The sequence below is a fragment of the Scomber japonicus genome, chromosome 11 (assembly GCF_027409825.1).
Source record: "Scomber japonicus isolate fScoJap1 chromosome 11, fScoJap1.pri, whole genome shotgun sequence".
Lineage (NCBI taxonomy): Eukaryota > Metazoa > Chordata > Actinopteri > Scombriformes > Scombridae > Scomber > Scomber japonicus.
The window spans coordinates 21,246,341-21,268,957 of NC_070588.1; the positions used below are offsets into that span (position 1 = coordinate 21,246,341).

General features: G+C 39.9%; 3 protein-coding genes across 5 annotated transcripts in view; 1 reads left to right on the forward strand and 2 right to left on the reverse strand.

Annotated features, from left to right (window-relative positions):
- The first annotated feature begins 719 nt into the window (after nucleotides 1-719).
- On the forward strand, nucleotides 720-6,469 carry si:dkey-4e7.3 (uncharacterized protein LOC402865 homolog). 2 transcript variants are annotated; one of them, XM_053328966.1, is made up of 8 exons: nucleotides 908-914; nucleotides 2,168-2,244; nucleotides 2,891-2,982; nucleotides 3,801-3,988; nucleotides 4,974-5,153; nucleotides 5,246-5,357; nucleotides 5,500-5,636; nucleotides 5,760-6,469. In XM_053328966.1, exons 2-8 carry the CDS (start codon nucleotides 2,192-2,194, stop codon nucleotides 6,105-6,107), a joined length of 1,110 nt encoding a protein of 369 aa, XP_053184941.1. In that variant the 5' UTR covers nucleotides 908-914; nucleotides 2,168-2,191; the 3' UTR covers nucleotides 6,108-6,469. The 2 variants fall into 2 exon arrangements, with proteins under 2 accessions (XP_053184942.1, XP_053184941.1); XM_053328967.1 differs by lacking the exon at nucleotides 2,168-2,244 and having other exon boundaries at nucleotides 720-914; nucleotides 5,760-6,467.
- Nucleotides 6,470-6,509: 40 nt separating this feature from the next.
- Nucleotides 6,510-8,787, reverse strand: LOC128368201 (cytochrome c oxidase assembly factor 5). Its single transcript, XM_053328974.1, has 3 exons — nucleotides 8,582-8,787; nucleotides 7,288-7,371; nucleotides 6,510-6,861 (listed from the first exon to the last, which is right to left on the reverse strand). Exons 1-3 carry the CDS (start codon nucleotides 8,681-8,683, stop codon nucleotides 6,820-6,822), a joined length of 228 nt encoding a protein of 75 aa, XP_053184949.1. The 5' UTR covers nucleotides 8,684-8,787; the 3' UTR covers nucleotides 6,510-6,819.
- A 274-nt stretch (nucleotides 8,788-9,061) lies between these two features.
- The window catches only part of mgat4a (alpha-1,3-mannosyl-glycoprotein 4-beta-N-acetylglucosaminyltransferase A), a 34,683-nt gene continuing 21,127 nt past the window's right edge, over nucleotides 9,062-22,617 (reverse strand). For both annotated transcript variants that reach the window (XM_053328963.1, XM_053328962.1), the window contains 13 exons: nucleotides 17,750-17,883; nucleotides 17,596-17,642; nucleotides 17,376-17,489; nucleotides 16,290-16,365; nucleotides 15,558-15,672; nucleotides 14,277-14,407; nucleotides 14,069-14,176; nucleotides 13,909-13,983; nucleotides 13,623-13,741; nucleotides 12,449-12,527; nucleotides 12,100-12,160; nucleotides 11,573-11,685; nucleotides 9,062-11,457 (listed from right to left, as the gene is read on the reverse strand). In XM_053328963.1, coding sequence (XP_053184938.1) covers nucleotides 11,431-11,457; nucleotides 11,573-11,685; nucleotides 12,100-12,160; nucleotides 12,449-12,527; nucleotides 13,623-13,741; nucleotides 13,909-13,983; nucleotides 14,069-14,176; nucleotides 14,277-14,407; nucleotides 15,558-15,672; nucleotides 16,290-16,365; nucleotides 17,376-17,489; nucleotides 17,596-17,642; nucleotides 17,750-17,883 — 1,199 coding nt within the window. In that variant the 3' untranslated portion in view covers nucleotides 9,062-11,430. The remainder of the gene's footprint in view (nucleotides 11,458-11,572; nucleotides 11,686-12,099; nucleotides 12,161-12,448; nucleotides 12,528-13,622; nucleotides 13,742-13,908; nucleotides 13,984-14,068; nucleotides 14,177-14,276; nucleotides 14,408-15,557; nucleotides 15,673-16,289; nucleotides 16,366-17,375; nucleotides 17,490-17,595; nucleotides 17,643-17,749; nucleotides 17,884-22,617) is intronic.

The window sequence follows — 22,617 nt, forward strand, 5'->3', positions numbered from 1 at the left end:
GGAGTTTCAATGATGCTATTACACTTTGATGACTTTGATATTCAGTTTTCATTCATTAGAATTCTAAGTGTGAGGACACAACAATCTGAAACAGTATTTAGACCATCGTGTAGAACATTTATAGAAAAAAACTGAACAGTTTACTGGCTTAAATATTTACTTGAAAAAAAGAAGTAAATGCAAAAAGGTCAATAACTTGTTAAGATGTCTAACAGGCCAAGATTAGGTAGCAAACAGAAGATCTCTGTTAAACATTTCAGGGCCCTCATGAGATCAGTTCTTGATTATGGATGCTTAGCATACAGTACGTGTGTATCAGGATCAAATTTCAAGAAACTAGACAGAGCAAACACAAGCCTTTCACACATGTACTGTGAATATTGGGAACACAGAAAAGTTCAATTCAGAAGTTTTGGGTGGATAGACAGTGGCGGTTCTAACTTGAATAATGCCCTGGGAGAAACCCCCCTCGTGCTTCCCTATTGCACTTAGAACAGGGAACACACTATTTAAAGTGCACAATCACCACCTCCAACATCATAATTCTTGCAAGTTTACATTTGTTACTGATGTCCTCCACACTCCAGCCCACTAGTCGGCGGTAAACCCATCTGTAAGCTGTAAGCAAGTCTGTCCTGTTGTCTCTTTATTTTCACAGCAAGCTGGTTTAATTATCATCTGAGCTTCACATCGCAGTTGGTTGTGACTTTACGGACTTTATAGCAGATATTCACAATCTTTAATCGTCCAGCTGTTTGTTGGCGTGTGACACAGGGGCGGGATGTTTGAAAGCCAAACTAATCGTGCTTGACTGAGGCTATGTGTTACTACCATAGACTGTATGGTTACTACATAGTGACATTGGTACACCCCTGGATATTAAGACGTTGACACTCGTGGAAAACGGTGTAAAGGTATTGATTGAGTCTAGTAGTTTTCTTATGTCTGCACCACTTGTAAGTGTATATGCAGGCTTCACTTCAGTGTTTCAACTGCAGTCAGTGGTGATTATGGTGGATCTTTGCATGCAAATGAAGCGTGGCAGATGTTTGTGCAGGATGGGGGCAATAATTGAGTCGCGATCTTGCTTTTGGGGGTAGGGGATAGTATAATAACTCTATGCACGCATTACTTTAGACACACTCAGATTGGATCAGTTAATAATTATCTATCACTCATGATGTGATCGGTCGCACTGACGGACCATCATTCTTATGATATTGGAGATTCCTATATTAATATTTCTGAGTGAGAAGGATCGAGCAGCATCACTGAATGCTGTTGAGCCACGACACAAATACTTTTGAGACATTTAAAGTTTACTGTATTTAAATCTAAACGCCTTTTCATGAGCAAATCGTCAAACACATTATCTGGATCAGATTGCGAGCTAAAGATAATCAGTGTGTACATTGAACTATGTCTGACCAGCTGTTCTGGCACCAGTAACTCTGAGTTCCCATCAGGGGTTCATGCCGACATTAAGTTAGTTTAATATTCAACATTCATTTGACATTCAAAATACAAACCTATTATGCGCTTCAGTCATTTGAGTGAATGATGTCAAACCGAATAATATCTCTCATGTGCCACAAAGCTTATTTTTCAAACATATCGTTTCGTCAATTTTTTACAATTAAAATAAATAAATAACCTTATTATGCTCCTTGACCCTTTGACCTCAGGATGTCAAACCAACTGTATAACATACTGAAGGCTCCCTAATTGTAAACAAAATTACGAACATATGTGTAAAATAAGCCTTGTGGCACATGAGGGATATTATTCTGTATGTTTTACAATTGGTTTGACATCCTGAGATCAAAGGGTCAGGGAGCATAATAAGGTTATTTATTTATTTGAAAAAGAATCCTTGTGGCACATGAGAGATATTAGTCTGTATGCTATACAGTTGGTTTGGCATCATTCACTCAAATGGTTGAAGCACATAATAGTTTGTATTTTGAAAGTCAAATGAATGTTGAATATTAAATGAACTTAATGTCGCTGGGGTGCATCAGTTCAGGGTTCAGGGTCAGACCCAGTTTGTTGAACCTGCTTTCAGGCACGGACCTGTTATCAGATGCTTTAACTCTATGTACAGTGTGAACAGTGCATCTCAGTGGACAGAAAAGATGACAGAGTAAGAGCTCTTTCCTCCTCTCAGCCCTCAGTCTGTCTGCTGGAGGTGATGATCCCACGTTTTGCAGCAACATGTCGTGTTTTCAGCAGCTCGGTAGGAAGGTGAGAAGCTGCACAGTCCCACTCAAACTAGTCCATAAATACGACCTTTGCTACATATTGACTTTCTAGCTGTTGGCTGGCTGTGTTGACCATTATAAAAGGACGTGTTAATAATCTTGCACACTCACAGCGTAAATAAATGACAGAAATGTGCCTTGTAACTAAATTTAAACATACTCCCGTCATGAGAAGTTAAGAAGATAAATGTTCCCTTTGAAGAAGTAATTTCCTATTAGTCATACACCATCTGCTCTCTCGTCTTAAGACGAGTTTTTGGAGGGATGTTGGGTGGCATGTATACTACACAATGGTCAAGCTTTTCACCTTTACATCTAATCATTGCATTCAATATTAGAAAAAATCCCTAAGACATATAGACACCAGAAATACACCTCTCTGTAAATACACTTTGAATATATTTTGCAAAGGACATTAATGGAGAGAGAGAGAGAGAGAGAGAGAGAGAGAGAGAGAGAGCAAACTGAGAAACAATGTCCCAACAGGTGGTGCATTAAGGCTTGCTCCAGCTACTCATTATTCTAATTGCAGGAAGACAATGGTCAACTTGAAGTAGCTTTATCAATAACTTTTGCCTCCTATTGTTAACTCCTCCCACTCATACTCATTCATTTCTTCCCGCTCAAAGGTCATTTGCAGCTGACCATCGTTGGTTCCAGTCTGTGAAGGGAAGAAGTCCAGCCAGCACTCACTTCACTTTTTCTCGATCACACTCAAGAGGTAGGTGAAAAGTACTTCAATGAGTTAAATGACTATTAGATGAGTCACAAAATTGACAGGTTAAAACTGTCTGTATCTAGAAGTGAAATGGCATCTTCAGTTTACAGATTAGGGATTAAACACAAACCAGACTGTTAGATGAACAGCCAGGACAGCACTGAAGTAACGTCTGTGCTCTGCAGGGCAGGGTTATTATAGTTAACTAAAACTAAGACTAAAACCAAAACTAGCAGTAAAAAAAATAATTCAGTTAATTATTAAAACTGAAATTAATGAATAATTAATGAAAACTGAATTGCAGAAAAGACCAGCTTAGGTTTTGTTTTCTCTCTCGATTTTTACTGTTGTGTTGTTTGACTGCTTGAGATAACGGGCTGGTGCAGTAGATGGCAGCAGAGTGGATGCCTGCTTGACGTGCATTTTACCATTTTCTATAAAGAAGAAAAATAAGTTCCAGGCAAAAAACAATACACAGCCCAATATGGGAATATTTTGACTAAGACCCCGCAGTAGATAAAAGTAAAAGTGTCGTGATGAAGAGTGAGGGGAACATTTGTGGGATACAGCTAAAAGGGGAAAATCCCACTAATGTGAAAGTCCACCTCGGAAGCTCTCACGAAGAAGCAGGAGACATCTAAAGTAAGCTCACTGTCAGAAACACAGCAAACCTTACCTCAGTGTCAGCATTATTTCATACTCATCAAAGCTTTCCTCCTAATACCTGAAAAACTAAAACTAAACTGAAATAAAAAAAGCAAACTGAAAAACTAAATAAAAATAAAAACTAATGAAAATGTACTGTGATAACTCTGCTGGAGGGGCCAGGATGAGCAAGAAGCTGCTGGTGGACGTGGACTGTGGGGTGGACGATGCTCAGGCCATCATGTTGGGACTGGCTGCCCCCAACGTGGAGATCCTGGGTGTCACCTGTGTGCATGGAAACACCACAGTGGAGAACGTGTGTAAGAACACACTGCGCATTCTTCAAGCCTGCAATAAACTGGAGGTGAGTGCAGGACCTTTCTGTCCACTGTTATTTTGTGATACTTCCAAGAAGAATACTGTGAATGTTTTTGACCAACTTCAATGAGTTTGCTCAAAAGTCAAGAGTGCAGCCTGACATGAAATGGAATTTACTGGCAACATGTGACATGTAAGGATGCAGCTCATAAAACTGCCCAACAATGAGTCGTTGTTCCTCAAACCGCATGACTCGAGACAGGAATGGGAAAACTATTATAGATTAATTAGCTTTAGCGGACACGGCTGAGTTGGATGAAGATGTTATGTTGTCATGGTTATATCATTTTAGCACCAAAGGAAAGCCCAACAGTTTTGGCCAGGTGCTCTGAAAAATCAAAATCTCAAATCAATGAATCAGATCTCCCTTTATTGATGCAGAGGAGCATCAATCCCATTATATTAATGCTTAAAAATAAGTAAAGCACTTTAAATTGTACAGTAGAAGCAGTTGTATGTACTTCATAATCTCCAGATTGGTTTAACAAGTCAATTTGTGGTCCCTTTTAATTTAAGAGAAAATATTCATTTGCACCAACTTCCAGTTTGAAAACATCACAGTGAAGTTAGGGAGTATCTTTATGCTGTTGTAGTAAATTCATTATTATTTATGTATTATTTTTCCTTTGCTTCTTTTTGTTATGTCAGTGTTAATATTTCCTGATTAAAGGCAATGTTTCTAACCCTAACCCATTTATGTATCAAAATATATCATAATAGTCAGTCAAGGTTTTTTATCACATTGATTCAACAATATTGTCCCCTCACTATAAATGGTATGTCAAAATCAGATGTTAGACCCATTTCTATTATCTGATGATACGTATCACCACATCGCCCAATTCTACATCAACGAAGCATAAATTGATAGAAATCTTTTGGAAGCTGAACGATAACAACAGCATTATTGAATTTTCCTGTGCGGTATGTGTACATGTTTAACCTGGTGTGCTCTTTTTCTCATGTGCAAGATTCCAGTGTTTAAAGGTGCTGCTAAACCGATCCTAGGGAACAGTATCGATGCGGGACACTTCCACGGGATGGACGGACTGGGAGACGCTCCTGACCCCAATGCTCCTGGTCTAGACCTGGTTCAGAAGGAGGGTGCTGTGTCTGCTATGATAAGGATTGTCAATGAGAACCCAGGAGAGGTGAGAGATATGATGATGACAACGACAGTCCTAAGTGTGTGTGTGTGTGTTTGTGCTGATCGCATGTCTTAAGTTTGTGTGTCTTTCCCCAGGTATCTCTGGTTGCCACGGCACCGCTCACCAACCTGGCTTTGGCTGTGAGGATGGATCCTTCTCTGCCAAGCAAACTACGAGGGCTCTACATCATGGGAGGCAACACTGAATGTAAATACTACTTCTTTTTCTTCATGCTGTGTTTTAGCAATGGCCAGGAATGGTGACAGGGTGCATGTAGTTGAAGAAAAAACATAAAAAAAGGTGGAGTTCAGTGTGTAATCATTAGTTTTCTGTGGTATGTGTTTTTCAGCTCGAGGGAACACCACAGTGTGTGCCGAGTTCAATTTTGCAGCTGATCCAGAAGCAGCTTACATCGTACTCAACGACTACCAGTGTCCCACCTACTTGGCTTGCTGGGAGTTTACCTGCTACAGCAAACTGTCCTGGGTAAAGCTCGATTTTATTAAACACTAGACCGTAGATTCTCAAAGCTTGTTAAATCACATAATCATGCTGATAAGTAAGACATTTATTGCAGCCTCTCTGTTTACATGTCTGCTGGTTTTACAGGAGTTCTGTGACGCCTGGCTGGCACAGGACACACAAAAAGCTCGCTTCATGAGACAGATCTTCCGCCACAGCCTTGAAGCGTCAAAAAGCGAGCGCTTCGAGAAGGAGTTTGTTGGTGGCACGGGTTTGGTGTCCTGTGACTCATATGCCATGGCTGCCGCTGTGGACGATTCATTCATCATAGAAAGCGACCATTATCCAGTTAGCGTAGAGCTAACGGGCACGCACACTAGAGGCATGATGGTAGTAGATACTGTGGACCTCCTGAAGAAGACTCACAAGGCTGTCATCATGAAGAAGGTGGACATGGACAAGTTCGAGCAGATGATGATGGCTGCTTTGAAATAACAGCTCTGAATGTAGGGAGGAAACACGAGTGATCACAGTGTTTCTGTTTTTCCTTCTTTCTCCCGTCCACATATTTGACCTCAGTATGAAGATTTTCTGTTGAGTTGATCCTCTGTGAAAACTCACAAATGTTAATGTTTCTAAAAATGTTTTGTGTTTTTACTTATAACATGTTCTTTTTAACAAGTAGACCATTGTGAAACTGCCTTCAAACTGTCAGTTTATACTGACTAAAGGAGGAAAGGATTCATTTTGTACACTGTAGTATTAACGGCTATAGAAAACTTACTACTGTATATGTGAACCTCAACTGTAGGATAACAAAAAATCTTATATTTAAGTGAGATGTTTTCAAGCTAGCACCTCATTAAAATTTTAATAGAAACTCTTTATTTGCATTTCATTTATCATTTATTTCATTACACACACACACATTCATCCAGAATGCCACATTATGTACTGATTTGTTTCCAGGAAAGTCATCCACCCGGTGATGGCTCCGGCTTTTTCCGGCACCGGTTGGTAATCCTTTTGTGTGTCAGTGTGCATTGTTCTTCAATATTTGGTGGTCCTTTACAACCCAATTTCTTGACACGTGTCCTTCAAAAGGAGGATGTGAAGCTGCACAGACACTGGCCTTTCAGTATCATTCATTGACTGCATCATTAGTAGTATATACAGTTTGTTGTCCAATAAACAGCAGCATGTTTCCTCAAAATCCTTTCCTTCCTCTGAATCTTGATCTTGTGTCCAGCTGTAGATAAAAGGACAGACATTGGTCAGTCTTCACAGCACAGCTTACAACATGAGTGCAAATGTATTTGTGCAAGATGAGTCATTTCTTTTCTATAAGATTTCTATTCTGAGCTGCAGTGATGGAATAAGATCATTAAACAACAGTCAGGAATCCCTTTGAGAAAAAGAAATTTGGTTGAGTTAAAAATGCATCAATAATTGTAATTATCTTAAATCCTCTCCAAAGAGAACTGGATAACCCATTGTGCTAGCTTTGTGGTTTAGGCTCCCGGAAAGAGTAATGTAGACTTCCACTTTCAACCAAATGTTTGAACATCAGTCTGTGATCAAAGTGACTCTGTTTGAATATCCAGCTCTACCTTTGGTGTATAATAAGCCAGTCTCTAATCCCTTTATGAATGTAATGTAATTACCACTCACTTACCATTGACCTCTTGCACTCAAAGAATGCCGTCTGCAGGGCTTTGCAGTTGCCTTCCTTCAAACACTGACTGGGCAACTTTCCCTCCTTAAAAATTAAGAAAACAATTAGAATACACTGGGTTGATTCCCAAGAATAATGTGATTCCTCCTACTTCAGAGGCAGCATGATGTGACCTCAGATCTGCATCAGGAGTTTCCAGTTCTGTCTGAACCAGGAACTCCTGGCAACCAGAACACAATATGATTTTACTGATCAGTTTATCCACAGATGATCCATGTTTTTTTTCACATCAATAATATGAACACACAAAAGTTGTGAAAGATTCAAAAACTCCTATTGCGCCTCATATTTTAATTGCAAACACGTACTGACTGGGGCTTTAAAATAAAAAACTGAGCTTTGGCAACTCAATGGGTAGTTATAATTTAATATTTAATCATTTCGGTTGTGTTTAATGATAAAAATGGCAAAATTGAGTGATACACTGTGAAAATAATAAACATTAGATATAGTAAAATCACTTAAAAAGAGCAGCAATGGTTACATTATATTTTATAGAAATGTGGTCAGCAAGTTAGACCAGATTCAATCAGGTGTCACATCAAATTATGCAAATATTAGATCCACCTGTTTTTGGTTTTCACCACTTTCGCTTATGAAAGAGTGTTAGACATCACAGCAAAAGCCTCAACACAATCTAAACAGACTTTCAGATTTATGAAACCTTTATTTTACTTCAGAAAATAAAAAAGGGCAATTTCAGTGTTTTTGTCTGCCATCCAGACCACATTTTCCAGATGAAAACCCACTATACTTAAGACTTAATCTGAAACTGTATTTTTTTTTTAATGAGACTCTGGAGTCTTAATGGTTATCTAGTCATGATTTGTCTAAATATAGTGTTTTTCGTACTTAGTTTAATGTGGTCTCGGTTGAAAAATATCAGTGAAATCGCCTTTTCTGTTTTCGTAGGCAAAACATTTAGGTTACACAAATCTAACAACACGCTAGTCCGGCCTGCAAATAACAGATAACGAGTCAGAATATATTTGACTTTGTTATTATGCTTCCCATATTGAACACTGCAGTGCTTTGTGGTTGTGGTTTTGGCTCAGGTTCCAGTTTCAGGGAGAACTGGTCAGGTAAAGGTTAGAGGAAGCAAACCTCGATACAAGAGCTGCAACTATATGACTCTCCATGTTTGCTGTGCTAACTCTAACTATTGTAGTCTGCTCTTATCACAGACCTGTAGTCATATATCAGACGTCCATACAGGGAAATGACGGACACTTACCTTCACTACGCAGTCATGCTGAAGGAGACAAGCCCTGAAGTCTTCTCTGACACCGGAACAGGCTCTGTTATCTTCCTCTTTATCCTCGTAATATTTCGGCATTGTGCAGAATATTATTTAACGCCTAAATTAGTTCAAATATAAACTTACACATGTAATGACTGGCTAGTTGTCAGCGGTTATTTCAATGTTGTTATGAAAGCTATCGGCCATGTTTTACACGCATGGCATGACGGGAAAACGGTGGTACATTGCGCAAAGGAGTGCATGCTGGGAGTTGTATTTTCTTCATGTTTGGTTTGTTTAGGAGCTCGATACGCAGACAGATTAATATCCATTTATATTCAGGTCATATTTACGCTTTCACAGGTGTTTTGAAATCATATCTGGTGATGCAGGTGACATGACATATGCAAGTACAACCAAACTTCAATGCAAAAAAATGGCAATGACTTCTAGCAACTTTTTCTTTTGTCATTTATTTCAAAGATGTCCATGAAAAATGATGTCAAAATCATCAGAGGCAGGCATACACATGTACATGATGAAGGCACATGAACTGAGGGGGGGGAAATGGGGTTGTCAAGCTAGGGAAGAGTTCTTTTTTCTGTTCTTGTCTTTCAGGGATCACATGACTGCCCATGCTGTTTTCATGCATTCAGTTTCCATTTGTATGTGGATGTGGGACAAGGGTCAGAGTCTGGTCCAGTTAGAAGAAGCGTAAGTGGCTTTCCCCACTACCAAAACCTCACCCTTTAACGGTCTTTTTCTCCCAACTTGAAAAAAAAAAAAAGATCAAGAGGCAGGAGTTCTAACCACTTCAGTTTTTTAAGTACAGCTCTACCATGGATGGTTTTATCGAGGGGCGAAGGAGCCTGCTCTGACCAAACGAAACACCACTCAAATATGAATGTGCATGTGAACAAGCATGATTAGGAACATTTCTTCCATTCTCATATCAATTCCAACAAAAGGCACTTCTTTACCTCCTTGAATAAACCACTGACATTTCAAAAACGACAGTGAGGCTTCACTTAAAAATAGCTTCCACTTAAAACGTCAAGTCAATTTCAATAAACTATTAAGTGAGGCAGAAGAGCGAGAGTGAAGAGAGAGAGAGATGCTCATTGCTTTTTTCTAAATATATTTACAATCAGTGAAAGTACTACACAACCTAAGCCACATCATACAACGAAAGAAGCACTCTGAAATGATCCGTAAGTAAACTGATATGTGATTGGACATAAATAAATAAATCATTAGGTGGGTTAAAGGGAGTCTGTGAAATGAGCACCTAAAATGTGAAGATGGATGAAAATTTAAGTACAATGGTTAAGGGTGTGACAAAAAGTGAAATAGCAGTGCAAAGCACACTGTTAAACATGGTAATCTCACAAAAATCTACTTTACCACTTCCACTCAGTATAATATATTGTTCTTAACATCCAAGCACTAACTGGACTGTGTTGTTTTCAGATTATTATTATATATCCAGCAAATGAAGTGCAGGCAAAAGTGTGAGGGAACACATTGGAAAAATGTCACGGAGACATGAGCAGGGACTTGGATTTAAGGCACGTTTCTCTAAATTTGACTCACAAGTACTTGAACTGAATCCATTCACAACTCTCCTACCGTTCAGCATTTAGCAGTGAAAATCGTTTTAGTTGAAATGCTTGACTTCAAGTAAAAAGAAACTGTTACGCCGACTGAACTGAGATACTCACACCGGCTAACAAAGCAACTTCCGAAGTAGCTGTAACATTTAAAATAAAATGTACAATAGCATTTGAGACACACACACAAACAGTATGCAAATAAAACAGACTCTGAACTACAATAAACATCTCTTAATAGAATAAAAATATATTTTACCTCTTGTACAAATTAAAGATTTATTTCAAATAAATTAAGTCACCTTCATAGATCGTCATAGCTGTAATAATATATCAATATAACAATATATTCCTTCAGGAAAATGACGCCAAGGCAATGTCTGATTGGTTTTTCTATAAATGGACACCAAGGTCATACACAGCTCGTCAGACGGGAGGTGAGATAGGTATGATGTCATGGTTCGTATTTTCTTGATGGATTGGGGTAGTTACCGAGAAAATCTAACCTATGGTCAAAGTTGTCACCGACTGGCTTCAGGCAGGATTTTGCAACTCATCCTGAGTCTAAGTTTCAGGACGAGTGGAGTATTTCAGTGAGACCGACAATACTCGGAGTGAGAAAAACATTTTAGTTTGGGCTGGTGTTGATCTGAAGCTCCGTCATCTCAGTCGAGAACAGAGAGCATCTGGCCATTAGTGATGATTGAACATTCTTGATCATCACGGGCTGTGCTGTGGCGCTAGTGCAATGCCCCAGCGTGCCCATAGGTGGCAGCATTGAGTAAAAGAGATTTGGCAGCATCGATACCAGTGGCCAGGTGACTGGTTCTCCCGAGATGTGATGATTTGTCCTCATTCATCCAAGTGTTTTCTGATTGTGTTCAAAGCTGCTGGACGACACAGTCACTTTGAGAGGCAGAGCTGGGAGCAGATTTCTTCACACACTCTGCTGTTGTTTTTTTTAGACAGTAGTATTCACATTCTCACAAATGAATTAAGAGCACACGAGTGAGGGAGGGATGCAGAAAGAAAGGGAGATATCGATCGATGAGAAGAAAAATAACAAGGTACATTAGGAAGAGCCAGGACAGAAAGGTGGCGTTCTTCAGACGAGCAACTCTAGTGGGCTCTAATGACTTCACTGCCGGTTGCTAGGTGCCAGAGGCCCTGCGTAAGCAGTCTAAGAGATTTTGGTCCCCCAGGGGCCATGATTCATGTTCCCCTTCACAACAGTCAGCCTGCTATCCTCTTTATATGTATCTGCAGGGAGAAAGCAGAACGACACCATGTTAATGGATAAATGCATCTGGATTAAGTGGTATTCAGCGTATGACTGGAAATGGAGATGAACAGGTGGGACGTATGATTTGCTTACTTCGCTGAGGATGGCCCACACAGCTGAGTCTTTGACAACCGAAAGTCTTAGTGCCAAGACAGGATTGAAGGAAGGATCCACAGCCCCTTCTGCCACACCCTTTTCAAACTGACCTGTGTGTTTTAAAAGATACACACAAAGCACACATGACGAACAAATTTGTAGGAAGAGTGCACTGCAACTTCACCGGGAAAATATTTGCTCAATCACAAAAACAAAAGGAACGTAAAAAGACAAGATGGCAAAGTTGACAGAGTTACTGGAAGAAAATGCACTTTTTCAACCAACATGTTTCCATACACGGTCTTCACCAGGTTTTTATAGAAAGAAATCATAATTATAAAAAACATTTGATTTTAAAAAAAGCAAAGAAAGCATACATAAATGCTGTATACATATACACTGTCTATCCCTCAAGGCTCCATCAAGGCTCCATCAGTGTGAGTGTGTAATCTGATCAACATGTTTCAGTGTGACTGTACACACTCCCACACAGGCTATAGCGCTGGGACACCGAGTTTACTCACCAATCCTGTAAAAGCGGTCTTCACTTCGCTTGTACTTCTCTTTGGTCTGCAGTCCAGTTTCCTAACATGAGCACAGTGAAAGGTTGAGTAAGATATGAGACAAATAAAAATGGTATCAATTTCTCTTTTGACCAGCGGTTGAACATCTATGCTCACGATAGAAGCATGGATCACAGTGTCAGAATGTATTGCCTCTGGCAGAGCTAACGATTGTGTCATGCTCACATTCCAGTCAATAATCAATACACTGCATCCCTGAGAGCAAGCGCCCAATGTAATCTAATCAGAAGCATTTGCACATCACACCATAGAAGGGTAACAAAGCATATGAGTGTGTGTATTTCCCTACCGAGACAGGCAGTATTTCCACTGTGGTGTTCTCGATCTTGTCCCCTGGGTGCTCCTGGTTACCACTGCGAAACAGGAACCTGCCAATCAAAAACATACATTTAAATAGATTCCATCCACGGACAAGCGTTCCATCACTTCTTGGTATGCAAATGATAGAAAACATATAATCACTTGTGGACAACAAGTAGAGAATTAACCAAAAAAGTAGGTAATGACTTTTTTTTTTAAATGGCTTAATGCCACTCAGATGTTATAGTTAATAAAAGCTTAATGCTCATGTTTCTTTGATCTCATATTCAGGTCAAAGCTGCAGGTTATGAACATTAAACACAGTACTTCTACCTTTAGACAGTATAAAGCTGAGAAGATATTTCAAAGCAATTGGAAGATGATTCAAATTCACAAAGCATGGTTCATTTATACAGACATCATGCTGCCCTTATTTGATCTGAAACAGGGATATTTATTACTGGAATTTGTGGTTGCATTACATTTCTCTGTATTAAATGCTAAGCAACTAGAAGGGGAGATGGGCACAGAGGCAGTGACAGATCATAAAAAAATGCTGTAGCTCTTGACCAGCTGCTGATGAGACAACGACTCAACAGCAGGCTAAAAGAGTCTGAGCTTGTGTAATTGGTGTCGCTCAAACGCAGACACAAAACACTTCAGAGCCAGACAGTAGAACACTAGATGGCAGCTTTCCCTATAGCTGCAACTTATTGCTGAGTGACTGATGATGTGAAAACAGTCTCTCACACTTGTCGCTATTCCATCATTCTCTTTACAAGACTGGTGAATGCAATCATTACACGTCTCTGCTTGACCAAATATTAGCATCATTTTCAGGGTCGACTCTACTCCGAACCGTCAGCTGTTGCTATGACCTCCCTTTGTGTTATATATACTGTCTTGCTCCATCTTTATTCACAGCTCCATGGAGAGTAGGAGGCTGGCCTGAGAATGCTTATTTTAGAGCACTCTCATTAGCTCACCCTGATCCCTGGAGACTCACACATACTGTAGCAGGCAGCAGGCGGAAACAAGTGAAAGAGACTTCGCATTGTCTATATATGCAAATGCTGGGGTTGGGCTGTGCTTTTCATGCTCACCATATTATTTGGGCACAAACAAAACCTTCACAGAAGCAGAAGCATGAAGCCCTTGTTTACCTCTCTATGCTAACAGGTCTGTCAAATTTAAAGAGGACATAGTCTCCTGTGGTAGGAGTGATGGCCCAGAAGAAGTCCTCTCCCAAGTATGTTTTCTCCAGCGTGTGACCCTGATATACCTGCGTGACACAAAACACATGCATTTATTTTCATAGTGGCGCTCTATCCCTGAAGAGACATACTTCACTTGTCAATTCCATGTGTAAATAAATAATAGATGTTACATGCATAACTGTACACTGTAGAATGAGAGCAAATGCATTTTATTAGAGCTCTGGAGTGATACCTTCATTGAAGTGGAAACCTCTGCTGGGGGATTCACATGCATCTTGTGGAGCAGCGGCTTCAGGAAGTCTTTGTCCTGCGGAAAACAGCCGGATGTTTCTACATTGGAGAAAGATTCAACCGATGTGGCAAATAAATGACTGTGAGGGTGTAAGACTCACTGTGAGTTTTTGGATCTTTCCAGCGAGAGAAGAATGGAGTCCGACATGTTGAAATAAGGAGGGTCTGAACCGCACACGTAGGCTGGACTTCTGTCGCTCGCAGTGTTTCTGAAAAAAAGAAGAAGAGTACAAAAAAGGAGGAAAGATGAGAGTCATTTCCCATACAAAGACACTCATACCCACACAGTAACTACAGTACTGCACATACCGCATCTTTCTCAGGATTGCAGACTTTGACCCACAGAATATGATCCAGCAGCCAGTCGATGGGTTTCTCTTTATAAAACATAAAGATGAACTCCACAATGAGGTTTAGGTCCGGAGCCTGGAACATTTTTCCTGTAGGAAACAGAATAAGAGGGGCAAGTGAAGTTCATTGATGCTGCAAAGAAGCTCACTAAGAACTCATTATTTGTAAAGAGATTATTAAACCATTAATAGAGCTTATGGGACCTGTTGCAACACTGTAAATAAAGTAGCACCCTCTTGTGGATGTCTATCTAAAATTAGAGACACTTTAAAAGATAGAGACTTAATTCAAATTTGATTTCACAGCAAAAAAGTAGTCTATGTTTCAAGATTTTAATATTTCGACACATCCACAAAAAACCCCCCACAGAAAACAACTTGTATTTTAGTGCTTTGCTGGAAGATAACAGAATGTCAGCAAAATGTTCACAACAGCAGACCAACCCTAACCCTAACCCTGCCCTCGAGGAGGCCATTAATAAACTACATTAAAACAATCCACTGTTGAACTCCATACAAACAAAAAAAATGTCTTTCAGATGAATGATGAAAATAATAAATATAAAAGCTTCAATGGAAATAGAGCAAGAAAAGCTGCTTAGAGACACAGACTTAGAAACACTAGACTTGCTTTTCAACTTTGTAATTCTGGTAACAACTGGTTTATTAAAACTGAAACTAGGAGTAGAGATAGCTGTCGAGTTACACTTGGCTTTCAATGATGACACCAGATTCATATAAATTTGAACTCAAATGTGTGTATAAGTAAAATTAGACTTGTTTAGTAAGGCTAAAAAATGTATAACATTAACCAGTTAGAATTAAATCTAAATTGTGATAGGAGACAGATCTAGTTTATCACTGACAAATGGACTCTGAGAGGAACCATAATTAGCACTTGGACTAGAGATGTACACATTCCTCATTTACATGTTGTAGTTGTGTTCTTAATTTAGATTTGTTTTCCCAGCTAAAATCATATTTACTTGCAATATATAACCACATTTCCAAATGGTGATAAAAAATATCCATCTTTTTTTCTACAGATCTTCCAGTCTTTAATGTGTGAATGCTTTGATATATGGAATGTAAAGTTCTGAGTTAATAACCACTTCAGATTGAACATTTAGTCAGGAATACCATTGTCTGGTTTTACCATGAGCTCTCTATACAGAACTTACTTCATGAGACAGACTAGTACTGGATGCTAAATATTGATCAGGTGTGTAATGGTTCATACCGATGAAGCCCAGCTGGGAGAACTCCAGGATCATCCAGTCCTCTGATGACAGCTGGAGGGCAAAGTTCTTCATAGTAGCAAAGTAGTTGGGCTTGGCCACAATGTCATCCTCCAACTAAAGGAACAGAGGCACAGAAAGAGCTGAATGTGAAACAGGAGAAAACTGTAAGAGTCAGGCTTTATTTTTAAAGGAGAGGGTGAGAAACAGAAGGGAGACTCCTCTATGTTCAAAAGGGACATCACTTTGAAGGGAGCTAGGAAACACTGCTGTAGCTACACTGGAGTAGAGTAGCTGTGTAGATGTCAGACAGAAAATACCTCTTTCCTCCATGTGAAAGCAGAGAATGGAAATGACACACCCCTTACATTAGACAGAAAGATGAAAGATTGACAACACAGTTAAACCCAAACCATGAGTGGCTGGTTCCAAATCTGCTCAGAGTAGACATTTATATAAACATTTCCAAAGTTGGACACATAGTTTAGCCCAAAAGAGACAGATCAGAGATGTAGAATAAGTATCTCTGGTCTGAAAACAATAACCCTGACTTTGATGAATGACTGCAACAACCCACATTTGCTCCAAGTGGTCACCATGTTTTAAACAGCACTGACTCAAACTACAGGCAGACAAGCGTTTGCCTAGTAACAAGTTTTAACTCTGATACATGTGCCTAACTGTGTCCAACAGGTTGCTATGGGAATCCCTTATTTATTCATCTAAAGACGTACCTGAACATAATAAACCCCTTTGCTCACAGCGTACATCATGAGGAAGGAATAGTCCAGATTCTGCTTCGTTCGCCATCTAAACAAAACAAAAATCATCAACACATTTTCAATCACCATTTTTGTATATCTGCATTTAAAAGGCATCCTCAGGGATGTTACACCTTCTGAAAACATCCAGAAGATGCAAAACGGTGTAAATCAGATACTTCCACTCTTTCTTTTCCAAAGCAGACTTTTAATTTTGATCAATTATGAACCAATGCTGTCACACTAACTGTTTGATCTGAATTATCTGCCTTTGTTGTAATCTGAGTCATGGCTGTTCACCAAGCGCTGCAGGTGATTACGCTGCTACCACAGGGCAGGTGTGAGAGAGATAGTAGGCTTTAATCTCAAGTGAATAGGTAACCAAAATATGACGGCATGGACGTGCGTTCAAACTGAGCCAGTTGTTGAGTCGTTCTGCAGTTTCAGCTGTAAGAGAATGTGATCAGCAGGTATAAAGCCTTATTCTATACCATTCACTACACACCCATACAAATAACTTTTAATGTTAAATAAGACCAGCTACTCAGATTGCCATTCGAAGCATCTGTGCAGCAAACAAACACCCACATACACGCATTAAAAAAATAAAAAGAGTCTTCAGGGCCTGAAGGCTGAGTGCATAAGTAGTCAGCACAAACTGCACCATCAACAGATTTCTGTTGAAGCCAGTTGTTAGCTGACTATACACAGGAGATAACTACAGAGGATGATAAGAGCGAGCTCTACAGAGAGGAAGAGATAGAGGCTGCTGCTGCTGATGACCTTGATCTGACTTTGAGAAATGCCTGTGGAATACTAAGTACCTAGGCAGCCTACCTAAAAGCGCTCACTCGCTTGCTCCCTCCCACTTTCCCCCTGACTCATGCGTCTACTTTTTCCAACCCTGACCACAGCTCCCATGCATTATTTCATGTCTCCCAGGCCTGGTATTGGCATGATCTCCATAATGATTTTCTACCACATTTTGCCTAATTAAATGTCGAGAGGCCCGAGAACACAAGGTGACACAGATGTCATGCCGGTCTGATTTTTTCTTACCTGACCCTCTCTTTGGAGTCTCCAAAAGTCTCTTTGAGATTGGTGAGTTCGGGGTAATAGGTGGCAGGAGGAGAAATCACCTCCAGCAAACCTGAATTCAACTCTGTAGAAAACCTAAAAGAAAAGAAAAGATTGCTGGTGATGTCAGCGGTATCGCTTTTAGTCACAGTGACATTTTGGTCCCTTGTAATGTAATCGGAACGCAATGAAGTGCACTTACTCTTTCTCTAGACCAGCAACCACACTGTGCACGTAGTCTACGTCAGTCTGCAGAGATTACACCAGGAAGACAGATTTTGACACACTTACATTATGCGATTTATTGTGCAGAAGCATCATGTTATGACTCACAGTACATGAACTTTAGAGCTCACCTCGCCAACAAAGACAATGATGACACAGTCGAGTTTCTCCTCTGGTGAAAGCTTGTCTATAAGCGAACGCAGCGTCTCTGACAGATATGACTTCACCTTCCGCTTCACCGTGGGGATCCCCATCACCATGGTAACTAGGGAAAAGAGTGTGAGGTGAGTACAGGGATCGCGATGGCTTCAGGGGTGGCTGTTGTTAATCAATCGGATCCAAAAGCAAATCATTTTTGCTGTTTGACATTGACAGATTAACTCGCCCTAAATCCACAAGAACAGGAATTCATGCCCAGACTAACAGATGGCAGTGGGAAGGATGACTAATGGAGGTAGTTTGTAATGCATCTGCACTAATGTGCTGCATGTTTTAAAAGACAAGTGCCTTTATACAACAATATTACAGTCTGGTTAATGTATTTTTATTACAAAACATACTGCAGGCAACATAAAGGCAACAATGATTGATGTAATAAAACAAATGCTGCTTGGCATTTACTCAGCCAAAGAAAAGTACTGCCAAATTAATTTATGAGCTTGTCCTACCAACTACATAAACAGACCTGGACTGGCCAGACGGACCAACAGGTGTGATTAAAGAAAGGGCAGATTTATACTTTAATAACAAACCATATCTCATAACTGATGACTTAATTGATGAATTGTGAATCTATAAAAATGACCAGACTTACACTAAAGTCTTCAAAAATCAAAACTAGGAATACTGCCATGCAGTTGTATGCCTCCGTCAACCAGTCAAGTTGCAGTTTGCATCCATGTCTGTCCAGACTCATAATTATATACACATGAATATAATTTGACTTTGAGGGAATCTAGTAAAAGGTATTAAGTGTATTTTCCTTGTATGTGTTCACATGCTTGGCCAATAAAGCTGATTCTGATTGAACACAGAGTTGTAGCCATGACGGCACACACTGCTTCAGATGTGGACGTTGCTGCAAAGAAGCCGCAAATACTAAAACATGGATGCTTCACACACATCCAGCAGCACAGAAGATCTTTACAATCACCACAGTTTCAAGGTGGGCACCAAGATTAGTGTCAACAATTCAGTATTCATCCAAATGTGAAATATGGTCACGATCAGCTGTTACCAGTGGAGAGACATAAAAACACGAAAAGCTGACATAGGTGATTATTACTAGATAAATGTCTAAACAATTGGTTATCTTCACTGCTAAATCATTTTCTGTTGATCTTATAAGAAGCAGACATCACATTCAGCTGAGGAAAACAACAGTCAGACACAGTAGGCAAAGATAAGTGAATGGCTGTTGTCGCCTCTTTGTTGCCTCTATTGTGTCGAGAGATTCTCTGACAAAAGTACACTAGACTGACAGAAGACCAGTCCATTTCACTTACAAAGATCACTTTCACTATCGAGTGAGAGAGTGAGAGAGAGATGAGAAAGCAGAGAGTGTACAGCGGGCCCACACTGGCAAGAAGGCAAATGCGAGGATGTCTGAGGCATTGGGCTGGTTATCCGACACTGAATCAGGGTTTTACATGCTAAGGAGAATAAATATAGACAGCAGCATTAAATTGCTTGACTCACATATTCTCCTCTTCTTTCAGATTAAATTTGGAATAATGTTTGGCATAAAACGTTCACAGAGAGGAGGAATTGTATTAATGGCAGTTAGAGACAACTTCCCCTGTGGCGACAATAATGATGCTTTAATGCCTGTGTGTGTGTGTGTGTGTGTGTGTGTGTGTGTGTGTGTGTGTGTGTGTGTGTGTGTGCGTGTGTTATAAAAGGGGGAACATGCTGACTGAGCTGATGTTGGGGCACAAGGGGCCTCGACAAAGGTACAAAAACAAACTTGAGTTGCAGAATGAGCGAGCAGCATAGTGGACTGAGGAAAGAGTGCAATCCTCAGGAGTGATCTGTGCAGCGTGGAGAATCTGTCCCAGTTTTGCATTGTGTTTCTCACACCAAGCTCTGTGTCGTATAGCGACACCCACCACCACCAAGAAAGTAGGTCGAGGATGAAAGGAGAATGTGGGAGGAAGGAAAAAGAGACAGAGAGTGACAGAATAAGGGAGGGTGGCAGACAGTGAATGAGTGATAATGCATGCAAGTGCAGTGTGAACAGGACCGACTCCAAGTCCGCCCCTCCCCCCCCGTCCCTTGATCAGCCTGCCCGCTTCACTCTGCCATCCTTTCATCTTCTCCAGAAAAAAAAAAAAAAAAAAAGGACAACAATTTAAATTTCTGTTCACTTCTCCATCACATCTGTGGAAAGAACTGATTTGGCATGCCACACAAATAAAAGGAGCTGGTGTTTGGATGTGTTGTCAGCATGCGATGTTAAGCTAAATGTCACTTGATCATTTTCTCAAACCCAGCATGTAAATGTGTTTATTTTCCAGATGAGACATCCGGGCTTCACGATACGGGATAAAACTGACATTACAATGTCTTTTTTTCCCTGCGATATAAAAAAGAAATACATTAAAATTTCACCAGATACATGCAGGGTGTTGTTCATGTACAAGTACACAATTAGTAACTATCATTTTCATTATTTGGGTACTTTTAAGTTGCTACATTAGCACATATATAATATATTCCTTTAGCTGAGTAACAGAAAGAGACAATGTTTCATCCAGAGGAGACAGTTGGCTGTAAAACATGTAGAACACACACTGGCTGATAATGGAAGGAAGATAAATTTCCATCCTCTGACAGGCTGTAAAGACGTTTTAGCTGCTGAGCAATCAGCAATAGTGTCCTGCTTTGCTTGTCATCTGGCTGAAATGCAAACTCTGAGTACAGAGCTACCTCCATATTTGATTAGACTTGGTGTGATGTACTAACGGATTCTGACTCAACACCTCCAGATCTACTAATTTCAGAATTTCAAATAAATATCAGAGGAGACAGAATTGAGTAATTTTACACAGTGGGCCCACCATCACCCTACTCCTACCCAAAGCTCATTTTTCTTATTTCCCAGGATACCAGCCCTTTAAATTTATAGGTTAATTATGGGATTTTTTTTCTCCTAATAAACCTAGTTCTCTATTTATCTCCCTCTCGCATTTTTTTTTTTTTAAAGGGGGTTAGATTGAGATGTCAAGATTCCCTATAAATGTTCAATGGGGTTGAGGTCAGGTAACTGTGGAGGAAAGTCCATGAAAGTCAGGACTCCTTGATCTGCTTTAGTCTTCAAGGAGTTCTTGCAAAGTTTTGAGGTGTGTTGTCTTTGGTTCGTCTCCTCACATACACAGTTCTGTTACTGACAAACCTCTAACTTTGATTCATCAGTAAATAGGACTTTATTTCAGTTATCCACTGTAAAATGCTGGGATTTCTTAGCTCTTCCCGAGCGTTTGGCCTTGTTTCCCCTGCTGAGAAGTGGTTTAGAAACTGCTATTCGTCCTCTGAGACCAAAACAAGACAGCTTTCTTTTGAAAGTAGCTTTGCTGGTTGCGGTCTTGCGTTCTTTATTTAGCAAATTCTCTATCTGTGAAGAAGTTGCTTTTCTATCTCTCAGGGAACTAAGCTTGATGTATCGATGTTGTGATGGTCTGGTCATGTTTGGTCTGCCTGATTGTGCTTCATATACAACTGATCCAGTTTCTGCAAAGAATTTTAGAGCTCCGTACACTACCCCCTTAGAAACCATTACTATAGCCATGATTTCACAGTGAGAAAGCCCCTCTTTGCTTAGAATAACAATGGGCCTCATTCACAAACAGTGTGTACGCACAAATCTGGGATTCATCAATATGTTCTTACCTAAATTTGTCTGTACTCTGCGAATACATTTTGAATTTCCTCAGACCATACGTACTCAAAAATGATGACAGGGCTGCAGCCGTCTACGCCTTAATGCAGCATCTTCAATGATAGTAAGTTAAAATGCCTTATTACAAAATTTGTGAAATAATTCACTTTTCCTTATGGGAAACACACACACACACATTAAATCATGAGCTTATTTATTTGCTAAATACTGAAACATCACAGCACCTAGTGTTGGAAATACTTCTGATCAACATGCTGAATCAGCACCCACCTCTGAACTCTTCTGCTTTTCTTTTTATTTCTCTGAACAACATATTCAAGCAATAACAGCTAATCAATAATTACCTGCAGACACAGCTAAAAGCACGCAGCGCTTACTGGACACCGCTGTTTACAGAATGTTATCGTTCATAAGTGTGGACGCTCACATCGTTGTTGTTATAGTTATCGTTCTCAGTGTGGTGGGCCCTTAATTGTTAGTTTCATTAATGTTTTCTGTTGCATCATCCAGGTTTACAAATTATATTCTTAGCCTAATGCTAAGTTTTCACTCAATAATTACATAAAGACACAAGAAATTGCAAATATCATCTTTACAATTATGACATAAATGATGGTTCTTGGTGATGTCATCACATTCAAATTCCTCTTAATGATAACTGTCCAATAATTGCTGCCAGTCTCTCATCCTGGGCTGTCAGATCAGGTGCTCCTTGTACTTCTGTTTCCCTACTTTTTTCTGGTCTGCAATTCGTATTTAGGCATCAACTTTGATGTCAAACCTTTTGTTGTTATTTATTTATTTATGTTACTTGTGCCACTGTCCAAACCTCAGGGGACACCGCATTCTCGTCCTCAGTTATTGCAGCCCTTGCTTCGTTTTTTCTTTTCTGTTTTTTTTTTTTAAAAACACCATCACTCCGGAGGACGTGCTACGGTCAAGTGTGCCTTATCAGACTTCCACCTCCGGCACATAACTCACCTTCTTTCATCTTCTCTGTTCAGCACGGCGCTTTCTTCACGATACACCAAACGGATGTCCTTATATAGAGAAATAGAGGTGTGGCGGTATTCTGATTGCAGATAGTGGACACGTGCCTGT

Bases quoted from the DNA above. Each gene is read 5' to 3' on its own strand.
- si:dkey-4e7.3 (XM_053328966.1), top strand. From the start codon at position 2,192: ATGATCCCACGTTTTGCAGCAACATGTCGTGTTTTCAGCAGCTCGGTA. The intron at 2,983-3,800 runs GTAGGTGAAAAG...ACTCTGCTGGAG, and splicing joins TTCTCGATCACACTCAAGAG to GGGCCAGGATGAGCAAGAAG. The intron at 3,989-4,973 runs GTGAGTGCAGGA...CTCATGTGCAAG, and splicing joins AAGCCTGCAATAAACTGGAG to ATTCCAGTGTTTAAAGGTGC.
- LOC128368201 (XM_053328974.1), bottom strand. From the start codon at position 8,683: ATGCCGAAATATTACGAGGATAAAGAGGAAGATAACAGAGCCTGTTCC. The intron at 7,372-8,581 runs GTAAGTGTCCGT...TTAATTTTTAAG, and splicing joins AGCATGACTGCGTAGTGAAG to GAGGGAAAGTTGCCCAGTCA. The intron at 6,862-7,287 runs GTAAGTGAGTGG...TTTTATCTACAG, and splicing joins TTGAGTGCAAGAGGTCAATG to CTGGACACAAGATCAAGATT.